This window comes from Pecten maximus, chromosome 4, assembly GCF_902652985.1.
Source record: "Pecten maximus chromosome 4, xPecMax1.1, whole genome shotgun sequence".
NCBI lineage: Eukaryota > Metazoa > Mollusca > Bivalvia > Pectinida > Pectinidae > Pecten > Pecten maximus.
In genome coordinates this window covers 46862929-46876621 of record NC_047018.1, presented here as the reverse complement: position 1 = coordinate 46876621, position 13693 = coordinate 46862929, and the positions used below count along the sequence as shown (strand labels likewise).

Genomic DNA, 13693 nt, shown 5'->3' with positions numbered 1-13693 from the left:
CACATATTCAAACTCAAACACAGAGTCCTAACGCGTGCCCAGTAGGTGACCTTTATGTATGTTTCGACAAATTTACGAAATGTATCTCAGAATTTCATATTATTGAAATGAGCTATGACATAATATCGCTGATAGTGTACAGTAACCGATGCGCAAATCACGCAATCGCCGTTGTCGATAATGTATATACATATATATTACAAAATTTTCTTACTTTTATTTTCAGTTTGAGATGTTGCGCCTTGGATATCAGCTTGCCTCAATTAAATCAATTTATGATGAGCTGAACCAGTTTGTTGCAAAACGAAAGAACAGTTTGTATGCTGGAGATGTTGAAATGGCCGCAAGTCTACTCTATGAGCTTCTGAACTTGATGAGGAATGTTCCATCTTTGGTAAAACGCGATGAGAAGATTTCAGTTGTGGTAAATAACAGTTTACTCTCAAGGCCTCAGTTTCATCTTCAAGATTTTATTTTATTTGAGCTTACATTATCTGTTAAATAGGCCAACATGCGATTTTACCCGCAGCCGTTTAAAAACTTCATATACCCTGTTTCAATGTTGTTTGACCAAAATGACCACATCTGTCGACGGATCGTTGAACAAAAGCAATCAATAAATCAAACAATAAGGGTATTATAAGACATTCGTTGATAAGACATTCGTTGATTATACGACATTCGTTGATTATAAGACATTCGTTGATTATAAGACATTCGTTGATTATAAGGCATTCGCTGATTATAAAACATTCGTTGATTATAAAACATTCGTTGATTATAAGACATTCGTTGATTATAAAACATTCGTTGATTATAAGACATTCGTTGATTATAAGACATTCGTTGATTATAAGACATTCGTTGATTATAAAACATTCGTTGATTATAAAACATTCGTTGATTATAAGACATTCGTTGATTATAAAACATTCGTTGATTATAAGACATTCGTTGATTATAAGACATTCGTTGATTATAAAGCATTCGTTGATTATAAAGCATTCGTTGATTATAAAGCATTCGTTGATTATAAGACATTCGTTGATAAGACATTCGTTGATTATACGACATTCGTTGATTATAAGACATTCGTTGATTATAAGACATTCGTTGATTATAAAACATTCGTTGATTATAAAGCATTCGTTGATTATAAGACATTCGTTGATTATAAGGCATTCGTTGATTATAAGACATTCGTTGATAAGACATTCGTTGATTATAAAACATTCGTTGATTATAAGACATTCGTTGATTATAAGACATTCGTTGATTATAAGACATTCGTTGATTATAAAGCATTCGTTGATTATAAAGCATTCGTTGATTATAAGACATTCGTTGATTATAAGACATTCGTTGATTATAAGACATTCGTTGATTATAAGACATTCGTCGATTATAAGACATTCGTCGATTATAAGACATTCGTTTGTAAGTTTCATTCTAAAGTAAATATATGAGATATACATATGTAACTAAAACGTTTTTCATTTTTGTCGATATGTTTCACACATATATATATGGTGAAGGTTTTAAAGATGAATATAAATAGAAACAGTATAATTCTGATTGATAGTATTTAATACACACTTAAGTATAGAATGGCTTCTCGTTATACTTATAAGTTACTAGCGAATGTTTTTTCAAATTTCATTTGTTTGTAATGGGACTACATGCTTGTATATACATGTAGATCTACATTTATTGCAATGTACCTAGACTTTTTTTACTTTGTGTACAATAGCAAACTAACACGAGTTCCAATTATCGTTTAAATGACACTTGTATATTGACGTTTGAATTATAAAAATTCACACAAAGCCATCAATAAGATTGTATCTAATATTATTGAATCAGTTTACATAGGTTGTGTTTGAATTCATGCAGAAACTTGCGGATCGGGGAGATCTCTTTGGTGGGGTAGCCCTGTCATTTTTATCGGTTTCCTACTAGTTTAAAAATGCAAATTAACAACAGTAGTTGTTTTATTGTAGTAAATGATACTTTCACTTTCATTTCAGTCAATTGTGAACGTACTGGATCTCATGCTGTCTGAGACGTCAGAGGCATCAATAGAAGAACTTCGGGTTTGCCATTTTTTGATTTCATGATATAGATACTATAAATAAATCATATTATCAAAAATATTGATAATATTTATCATATTTTGCGCAGTGAAATATAAGTTTCCATGGTGAAAATATCACTCAAGTAAACATAACTAATTGTGATATTTTGTTCTCTTTTTGACCAAGTAGAGCATAGTATTTGGATTGAAAAGATCGTCATTGATGGAACTACTTTATTTCAAAATGTCAAAACAAAAGAGTTACCTCCCTTTATTCAGTTTTCTTTACGTTTTCTCAATATTGTAAAATGTCTGTCGCCTACTGTCTTCAACTTTCACATATGCTGGTATATGTGTATATTAAATCACTGTCACTGTCCGGAAACAAGAATGTAATCAGTCTAAAAATCCACGGGAAAAATTGACGTCATTTTGAATCTTGAGATCTCCCATGTTTTTCATTAACAAATCATGATCAACCTCATCTTCCTTGTCCAAGCTGTTCAGGAATCATGCACACCTACAAGTAAAACCCAGTCTCTACAGTATTTATTCGTCCTACTAACTCCGGAATGTCTCTGATAATCCCATAAGTAATGCGATTTTCATTGACAACAAAACAGTCTTCAGAGCTTACGTCAATCGAGCATATGCCGTTATCATTATAGCTGTCTCCAGTTAGAAATCCGAGGAAAGCACGTAAAGTTATTTCTCGACAGTGACAGTGATTGAGTGTAAACAAGGATATTCATCATTGCTGTCAAGATGTATTTGTTGGTATTCATATTCCGTGTTCAAAGCCACAAGACTACAATAAGCTATGCCTATAACATTATAATATTACATACATGTCACTTCGCCATATTGTGACAGCTGTGTTGCACTAGGTAATATTAACATTTTCAATAATTCTTCATTAGTAGTATTTATGATTCTAGAACATTTGCATTAAATTGTTGGGGCATTACACGTGTTGTATTAAGTAACTGTATGTAAATCATCTTCGGAACTTGTCCAATATGTGGAACGATCTTGTTTAGCGGAATAATGAAAATACTGCAAGCAAGTACACAGAGCGGCATATTTATACTGGAACCTGTAAAAGTGAGAACGAAATATCAACAATTGAATATTCCTTTCTTCCGTGATGAATAACTGTAATACTTCAACTTTGAAAACAAACATTCCACTTGGTGAAATATAACTATTATTCAATCAGAGACAAAGAATTTCCTAAGAATTGCATTGTTTGATGTTAAAAAGCATACATCGTATTTGTACTCAGACCATCAATTTCCAATCATTCAATCATTTTTTTTCAGATATTGCATGCCGGGAAGACTTTTATTAGGACTGTTGACCTCCTCGCAGGTGGTCTTACGTCATTTCTCGATTTCGACATCCGGGTACCGATCTTTACCAACCTAATTGGTATGTATTACTTCATTACTACATGTCATATTATCATGCTACTTATTGATATATTCAACATTGATGCAAGCTAATATAAGGAGAACGTTAGAAGTAGCGAATACAAAAAAAGTAGTATTTGATTTTGTTTTTCTAACTTGGAGGTTTGTTATAGTTTGATATTTCATGATCATTTGAATATTTTCAATATGGAATTTATTTTACATTTAAATATTACTATTCCTGTCTCCATACATATGTTTAGATGATACTAGTGATGTATGTCTATCGTAGAACTCAATGTGAAGGAGATAAGTGTCGGAATGGACGGAAGTTTTCCGACGCAGCAACCGGAAATATCCACAAGGAGAGGGACTCATGGGATGATCGGGACACGTGGAACAAGGGAAACGTTATCAGGTTATTACTTCAAATTACTATTCAGTAAACAATAAAAACCGAAAATATTGTCAGAGTAAATTTACAAAAATCTAGTGCTAAATATCAAAGCAATATCTCTGTTTGAAGGTTCAAATTTAAGGCAAATTGAAAACTAGCCGTGACAAGAGATTTTCATAAAAGATAGATATGATATATTATGAATGCAGATGACGTCATGATGATATTAATTTATAATCAACTGGTAGTAATTTGTAATTAATACAAATAATGACAATAACAACAATTGCGCTTGGACAAAATGATCGATTGTTAGCATTTGCATGGTTCGTTGAAATTTGTGCATCCCTGATCTTTGGGATGAATTGATAATATCCATTGTGATCTTACATGAGTTATTACAACAAATGGAATTTATAAAAACGAATTCAATAGCTTGGTGGCATATCGAATTATTGAACGAGTTGAATATTTCCATACGATATAGACACGAGTTTAAGATTATGTTTATCACTAAACTCATATTTATGAAAATGTAAGTAGCAGTTTCCAATCAATTGATAAAGAATTTCGACTTTTCTCCTTTATAACCGTGCGACGTCATATTTATGGTGACGGCATAATTATCATATATGACGTCACAATAGTGTTATTACACATATGGCTTACATCATTTATGGAAAGGCCGGATGGAATAACGGAAAATGGTAGTGACCTTTATAAATGTATCAAGCGATAAAAAAAATTCAAAACATTGTTATATTTGAATTGTGTTTTTTGTAGATATACACGGTCCGATGGCTGTGATGGATGTGCGTTATGCTACACTAGAATCTCTCCTGAAACAGAAAGCAATGCGCACAAGGTATTCAACGATGCTGTAATTGTTATTACTTACAAGGGTTAATAACCCTGTAGAAATATGTCAAATATAATCTAGTTCAGTGATCTTTGAGACTATGACAATCTATTCCCGAATTTGTGTTTTTTTTTATTTGATACTTGCTACCATTTTGAGTCACATGTGTAATGTAGCTAACAGAGAGAATTTAGGGATGATATGTTGATCAATTTGATAATTCGTTAATTTTTTTAACACAAGTCCGAATGAAAAAAAAATCCGGCTTACTCCCCGCCCCACAGACATTTAACATATTACTTACTGACTAGCTGTTACATGATGTTACACCCCTAGTGGAATTTCTCTATGAATATTGTAATATGTACCCAATTAAACTAGCGAAGATATCTTAAGATAGACCTTATCAACATTGCATAACTTAATGATGAATAAATTTATTATTTTCTAGTGTTTATGATGTTTGCTTTTTTCATATTTAACTATACAAATGCGTGTTTAAATAAAAACCATATTGCTTTAACCATCATAATTTCTCATTTTGACCAATCAGCATGCGGACAAACTTGGCTATCTCCGACATTCATTCTATTTATCCATATCCTGCCGATCGATACATAGGACGGAATCTCCACACCGAAATCACAATATTCCATAGAAACCAGGTACGTTTCATGAACTATTTTTTATCTGGTTATTTATTTAAACCAAGCTCCCAACACTGCCCCAATCAATTTCCTCTTACGTACATGATTGTTCTTTAGACATATGCTTTATTATAACAAAAACACAACGCTTGGATAAACGTACATCCTTAATGTCACATTTTGGATATTACATACTCTTTGAATTACGTAGGGATTCAATTTGGTCAAGAACTGTGGGACTGAAAAATGAACTTGTATGAAATAATGTCATAGTTTATATCAATATCTATTTTTTTCTGTTTTAAAATGGTTTTTATCCATCCTTTGTATAAATTTTATATGGTGGTATATTTGTAGAGCAGCACGTGATAGTTTGTTTTCATTACAGATCACAAAACATTGTAAAATGGTACAGCATAAATGTATTACAAGAATTGTCTACTTTAATAGCATAACTTTCTCAGTACTATATATATTTTAACATATCGATATATATAGTTTTATTTATGTTTTTCTTTTTCAGTCCGATATCAAAATAAATAACAAAACAATATGTCTCGCATGGCAATTCGATGAGAGGTGAGTGAAGCATATTTCAAATTGTTTACAATTAAACAAATTATATTTGGACTTTTTCATCACGCTTTTTATTGATTTAGTTTTATCAACCATCACTTATCATTATTTTTTAATATATTAATAACTTGCATTGGACTGTTTTAAGCAAATGTTTCATGTTGCAGTTTCTAATATTTATTTTTATTAGTTATATAGATTGAATTCGGTCAATGATTTATTTAAAGGGTTCCCTGTTGCAGTTTCTAATATTTATTGTATATTAGTTATTGAGAGTGGATTCAGCCAATAATTTATATAAATGGTAAACCTGTATTCAAGCCAACAAGACAAAGGGACATGGAGCACGGACAGCTGTATTGTGGTTAGGACGAGTATACAATCTACTGTGTGTAGGTGCCGTATTCCCGGGCATTTTCTCGTGGTGGCATTAGAGAAAAACATCACAGTGAGTAGCTTTTATAAAATGTTAAAAAAATGAAATCAGTTACTGTAAACGTACCTTATTTTGCGCACTCCAATTTAAGCGCATTTCCAAATTTTAACAGATAAGTGCGTCTATGATTTTGCGGGCTATTTTATTTAAAGAAATACTGCATTTAAAGAGCAATTAGCAAACTCGTATTTAGGCGTAATGCCTCTAATGCGAAGATCGCTTCAATAAGATAACCTCTAAAATATATACTTTTACAGTATAGCTATAGATAATTATAATTCTAGTTCAGGAACACCTATTTGCTTTCTTACAGAAAAACGTTTTTACATACAGCTTTTTTCCCGAAAACTGTGCTTGTGTGTATTTCAATCTATTTATTCATACATTAGGCATGGCGTCGTCAAACGACAACAAATTGACATTCGCTAAGCAATTTTGTCTGAAACATGTGTTCCAGTACTGTCAAAATGCATGTATTGTAAACATACTACGAGGGCACACTAAAATAAAATAACGATTCAGCGAATTTAAAGAGATGGTTAGTTGATATCCTTAAAGTACAGTAAAGAGAGTGTACTTAGCGCAATCGTAAATTAGCGTTATGTTTTTAGCGTTAAAGTCACTAACTAAGATGACCGCTAACATTGACGTTTAGAGTATCATAATTTGAATAATGGCATTACTATACGTGACCACTGGTATTCTTAAATACATGTATGTATCTGTATCTTCCAGATTTTACCTGTTCTTGATGCCAAAACTTCTAACATCTTAGTCCTGGCCGGAAGTATCATAATGCTGTGTGGCATAGCAGCCACGCTCAGTATTTATCTTCTCAAATGGAGGTAATGTTTTCATCGATCAATTCTTACATAATGTTTGACCCGAGATGTAATAATTTGTTTTGGCCAATATATAAGTATTTCCACAGGGTTTGATGACCTGTAATGTTGAATTTGGTGTTATTTTGTATACGTAACTGAAGATGATGTTAGGACCATCCATTTCATATGATGTATAACTGATATATATATTTCAAATAGTATAGGTCTAACGATAATGATATTGGTCTAAGCAATTTACGATAAACAATACAATGAAGACAATGCAATAAAAAAATACAATAAAAACAGTACAGGAAACAATACAAATGAACTATGTCAAATACAATACAATACTATACAAAACAATAAAATATTTACAATGCACACAATACATCCAATACAATAAAAACAATACATGTATATCAAATACAACAAATACATACAATACAATAATTTGTTCTATTTACAGGCAGCTAATTGGTGGGGAATACGTTATTAACCTCAACATGCTATTAAGCCTGCTGGCCTTGACCTTTGTATTTCTCGCATGTCTCTACAAACCCGATCTGTTCGTAAGTAATATTTTGCTACTTCTAATTGTACTGAAACACAACATGTTGAATTTCTATTGAAATGCAAATATTATTCATCAAGAAATCAACATTACACAGTGAACAGCAGTCCCTTAATTAAAGAAATAATTATGGCTGATGTCTAAGGTCACTTGGGTGCATAAATGTAACCAGAATCAAGATCGTGAAAAGGCTTTAAAAATATGATATTTAAAGAAGACTTAGTCAACTATAAAAATATGGGGATCTTAAAGGCATATTAAAAATAAACTGCTTGCTAAAAAGGCCATGTAATAATTGAAAGATGCGAATATGTGTAACAATAACAAAACAGTTCGGCTAACGAAATATAAGTGTTACAATGAAGAGCATCTCAAAATGCAAGTGCCTCCACGTATCATGTACATTACGCTCATATTGGTTAATTTATTGGAGAAACAAGTGCATAAATTAATAGGTCCCTGTAATGGACACCATGTTCTTGTGATCTGAAAAACATCTCACATCACGGCCTTGAGGTCCTAGATTGTTGCATCCATTTTGCAGGTGTCGGACATTTCTGAGCCCAAACAAATGCAATTGAACATGAGCTATAATTGATTTTGAATACTAAATCAATTTTAGAATGCATTATTTGCATGAAGTATCTTAAGAATGTATATAAGAAAATGTTAGAATAAGTGAGGTATATTTCAACATGTTAATGCGAAAACCAAAGCTTTAATACACTAGTTTTAAGGAACCGCTCTGAGCCACATAAAGGTAAACATCGGATGTTCGCCGAATGTATCATTGGATATCTTTGTCCAAATAGGATGCTTAAATACTTGAGGTTCCTGCGAATGTGGTTCTCAATCAAGTTATCAAATCCGCTAAGACGCTCGCTTATACGATTACACACATGAAATATATTCGCCATTACCCTGTCGTAATTAATATCTGTATTTTTTCCCTGTTTCAGATCATATGCTACATTTGCCAAATCCTGACATATTTTTTTCTGCTCTCCTCATTTGCATTCCTTTTTGCCGAATCCGTGTTCTTTTTCTTCAATGCGTACAGCGAGAAGAGAGCGTACATCGGTACCTATAAATATCTTCTGATTGGATGGGGTAAGATCTGTTTCATGCGTCTATGCAATGTTTTTAAGTAGCAATAAAAACACAAGAGGAAAATCTTGTTTTTACGAGCAGTCGATAATTGTTTTATCAGCGAAACGTATTGTCTTATTTATCTTGTTTTTTCAGAATTCCAAGAAATGACATATGTAACCATAAGATTAAACATCATAATACATTTCAAATTTCCTAAATAAAATAAATCATAAAGTTAGATACACACAAGTTTTGGTTTCTATACTTATTTTAACATGAATATTATACAATGCATTTTTGTATAATCCGTAATTATATTATGTCTAATTCAATTTTAGTGTGAACCGTTAGCATGTCAATGTCGCTCGATCGCATGTGGGTTAATGTTGCATTTATAATTGAACAGAACAAAAATCATCGTTTTAATTAAACGTATTATGTGATTATTTCCCCGTCAGTGCTTTGTGTTTTCACAACTGGATTTAAACATTCGGTGTCCAACGTCCATATCGCGATGTTTTCCTTGGTTCTCGCGTGATCACATGACCGGCAAGAACGACTACATCATTACTTGGTCTATAAATATTGCCTGATCACCCGATTACCGTATGTTTTCGAACAAATAAACGTGATACACTTGTTCATCGTACTTAGAAATTGTAAATGTTCAAGTACATCCTTCTTTTTATTTACGCACTGTTATCTGGTATTAATTGACGAAATGCAAATTAATTCATAACTTTTTTAAATATTTTGACGATGTTTGTCTTTTTCGAAAGATTGTAAACACTTTTCGTTGTTAACGTCGTACAAATATCTTCAAATTTTCTATATGTTTGTATTGATTTTGGCAATCGGGTGCTTTAGGACGATTTATAGAACAACTGTTAATGTTCATGCTTCGGTATTGGCTGTATGGTATATGTTGAACTTTTAGATAATCCTAATCCGTGGTTCCAATGATCTTGATATGTATATACATGTACATGTAGTATAAGTCTCATTGTAATACCAACATGATTTCATTCCAGGAATTCCATTTGTACTTACTCTGTTCTTCGTTATGGCATCAGAGGTGTTCGGGAAAAGTAAAGAATGTTTGATGCTGTAGGTACCAAAGAGATGACTATATATGAAAAACAACAATATTATGAGAAATAGTATTATTAGAAATATTATCGATCAATTTTAATTATCTTAATTTTTTTAAATTAAATTGTCCACATTTTTCATTGCAGTATTGATATGATAAAAAATATTTTTAATATGTATAGATTTTTAAATTTATGCAAACTTTTTATTAAAATGAAAAATAATAATTCGGTATTATTTTGCAGCTGCTGGCTTACTCGAGCAGATTGGCAGTTTTACGGGTTTCTCATTCCAGTTACTTTATTTGTTATCGTACGTATACCTATTTCATTACACTGGTCAATGTAATACCTACATCAATGATATAAATCATAGCTTTTTTTTGATAAGTAGGAATAGGGGTCGTTGCAATCCATTGTACACGCACTGCTATGACGCCATTGAATGAAATATGAAAATAAACTTTGATTTAGTGATAATTGCCTCAATTGAATTAGATTAAAAGTATAACAAATATTTGATGGCGATCATCACCGATAGAATCATAGACTTATCTGATATATACCTTAAAATAACATGATCAAATTATTTAATGAAAGTAAAATATTTGGGATCATATACAAACCTTAAAAAGACGGAGTCTTTGTTTTGCATTTATCACTGTACGTCATATGAAATACATAGTTGATACTTTTGCAGGGTTATTTATACTCATGATCACAAGTTTGAGAATGTGCACAACATCGACTGAAGATTGGAGGTTTAGTAAAAGACGCAAATTAGCGTAAGTTGATCACCCAACCCATATGTAGCTCTATCTTCAAATATAAATGCTCTATTTGCATCTTTCAGAAGGAAATTTTACTACGAAAATATTCAAAATTTTATTCAAGTATTACAATGACATAATATTGATATAGTTACTATTAACAGCAACGTATAGTTAAGGTTTGAACATTGTTTGCCGTATAATACTATATTAACGCTTTATATCATTGGAATCTTTTACGGTATGCATAAGAGCTTCATAAATGTATATATCTTGCCAACTGCGTTCATACTGCTTTATACGTTACCAAAATGCATTCAGTCCGTATATGTATGCCTCAAATTATACACATACTCCCTGAAGAATATAAAAAAAAATCGAATCCGTACATGTAGTTACCTTATTCATGATTTTTCGGTTGTTCATGTGATTCTCAACCAGTGTTTAATTCTGATTAAGAACACAAGGTAAACAAAAATTTTCTTTTTTGATAATTATTATTTCATTTCCTGGTAGCGAAGCGATTGAGTTTTCTTTGTCGCGGCCGTGTTTCGTTTGCCGCCACAAATAATCATACGTTCAGGTGCATTAATATTGTATTGATGGCGATTTCTATATTTATTTTATTAAACATAATAGGGCATACATTTGTCTCGTGATTTAACGATATTGTAATAAGAATTCAATTACTTTCAAAACAATGAATACAGATTTTCATCCAAGCGTAAAAAAAGTTGTTTTAGGTCATTATTGTTTCAACCATTGTGTAAACAGTGATTTATACAAATTTAGAAATATTATGTAAAATAAGGATGTGTTCTCCGATTTGTTGCAGACTACGATACGGGAAATCATTGTCTTTATTGATTCTACTCCTATGTATCAGCATATTATCAATGGATCTCGCCGATGGTGATAAGTTAGAAATCGTCATTCTCCTCTTCATCTTTAAAACTCTTATTGTAAGTTATTAAAAACTGTTTGGGTTGTTGACATGTAGTATTATAGGACAGATGTCTTTTCAAAGACTAATGAGAATCTGGCAAAATAGCCTTGATAGTTATCAGTTCTGAAAGATTTCATAATATCAGAACGGTTGTATTTTGCCATGCCTTGATTTAACAATAAAAAAGTTAGAAAGAACTAGACTATGATGATCGGTTACGCTTCAGTAAACTAGTGTGATAACCGATATATTCACTCTTAAATACGATATAACGCGCATAAACAAAAGAAAAAAAAACAATAAAATAAAACATTTCTATAACACTACTTTTTGAGTAGCAACATAGCCTCACATCAGAGATACACAGGGAACGAAGAGTTTGTACTATCAGAATGTTCTGTTGACATAGTTCTATAGAAACACCATATCAAACTCTTCTGGTATGTATGGATGGTATGTATTATATTTCAATATTTCATTTCTATTTCAGGCATTGTGTGTGTTTGTGCATAAAGGTATCTTGGATAGACAGGTAAGTTGGCCGATGTTTAAATGTATAGGAAGTTAACATTTAAATAGTATACAAATATGTCAACAATATATATTCGATGGTACGCAAATTTAACTAGATGTGCTAACATTCTTGTCTTAATATATTCGAAGACATATAATTCCAAATACAATACACACATAAGACCTCTCTAGCTAGGTCGCAGATGTTGTATTCTTACCGCCATTTTACATTATCCTGATTAAGAGTACATTATATGCAGTATGATATAACGTATTTTGCCCTTATATAATACTTTATCATTACAAAATATGCAATGTAACTTCATAAGTGTGGTTTATATAACATTTATTTCATACATGTACAATCACCATTCATTTACACGAAGAGTATATAAGAATTCATTATTGCATAAATGTATATAAATCAATGTACACTTGCGTAATAAAAGAGATAATTATAAAATGTTTTACAATTACAGCTATTGATAGTGTTCTGGAAGATGAATACTAAGAAGTATAGAAAGAGAGACAGTGGAATATCATGTGACGAGGTAACCGTTTGTTAATCGGGGCATATTTCACTGATAATACATACATTATTAAACTACATATATCATCGGGGCATATTTCACAAACATATATATATTAAAGTACATTCATCATCGAAGCGTATTTCACAGATATAAGTACATTAATCATCGTGGCATATTTCACATATATATATACATTGTTTCAGTACATCCATCATCGAGGCATATTTAACAGATAATATATATACATTATCAAAGTACATTTATCATACACATATGACTACTGTAAAGGCATGTAATTTGTTTACAAGTTTCCTATTCATATTGTTTGATATACTTATCTACACCTTTTGATGTCGTATTCTGATAAGTCCCTATAACATATATAATACCCATAGTTTTGTATGTTGAAATCACACCTTTTCATTGGTTATATTAATACTGTTCATCAACTGATAAACTGAAAATAACTAGTGATGATTAGATGGCATCAAGTACTAGTTTCGCACGCATTTCATGTCAAATACGCTAGTAAGGTGACTTTTCAGTAACTATCTGATTATAATGTGTTGACTTTCTATGTATTTTGTCGACGGATATCTAAACAATATACTTTGAGTTGAAATTGGAATAAACGTATGTACTTCAAAATCATTGCGCCGAAAATAACAGAATTCCCTTGATGTTGTAACTTTACATATTTTCATTGTGGAAGTTTTGGTTTTTGATTTAAATGTTAAATATAAATATAATGATCTATAAATCTTTATAACTTTCTAGCTTAATTGTTCATTGTTTCTAAATTTTCATGATATGCTTGTTTACAGAAACCAGCAAACAATGCGTTTCGAAGTGAGTATGGCTGTGTGTGCATTTCTTATTTATATGAGTTTCTATGCGATCAGAATCAAGATAAATTGCATTATGTTTATTATATACTACGAGTCTGTCA

At 31.4% G+C, this 13693-nt stretch overlaps 1 protein-coding gene across 1 annotated transcript in view; it reads left to right on the top strand.

Moving 5' to 3' along the window:
• Window positions 1-13693, top strand: part of LOC117326583 — a 102131-nt gene that overhangs the window by 83509 nt on the left and 4929 nt on the right. The window contains exons 15-32 of the mRNA XM_033883341.1: window positions 227-424; window positions 2028-2093; window positions 3397-3505; window positions 3779-3904; window positions 4667-4748; window positions 5296-5407; window positions 5913-5968; window positions 6287-6413; window positions 7137-7246; window positions 7695-7797; window positions 8759-8909; window positions 9923-9998; window positions 10229-10299; window positions 10683-10767; window positions 11588-11714; window positions 12189-12230; window positions 12691-12762; window positions 13569-13593. Of these exons, the coding sequence (XP_033739232.1) occupies window positions 227-424; window positions 2028-2093; window positions 3397-3505; window positions 3779-3904; window positions 4667-4748; window positions 5296-5407; window positions 5913-5968; window positions 6287-6413; window positions 7137-7246; window positions 7695-7797; window positions 8759-8909; window positions 9923-9998; window positions 10229-10299; window positions 10683-10767; window positions 11588-11714; window positions 12189-12230; window positions 12691-12762; window positions 13569-13593 (1738 nt within the window). The remainder of the gene's footprint in view (window positions 1-226; window positions 425-2027; window positions 2094-3396; window positions 3506-3778; window positions 3905-4666; window positions 4749-5295; window positions 5408-5912; window positions 5969-6286; window positions 6414-7136; window positions 7247-7694; window positions 7798-8758; window positions 8910-9922; window positions 9999-10228; window positions 10300-10682; window positions 10768-11587; window positions 11715-12188; window positions 12231-12690; window positions 12763-13568; window positions 13594-13693) is intronic.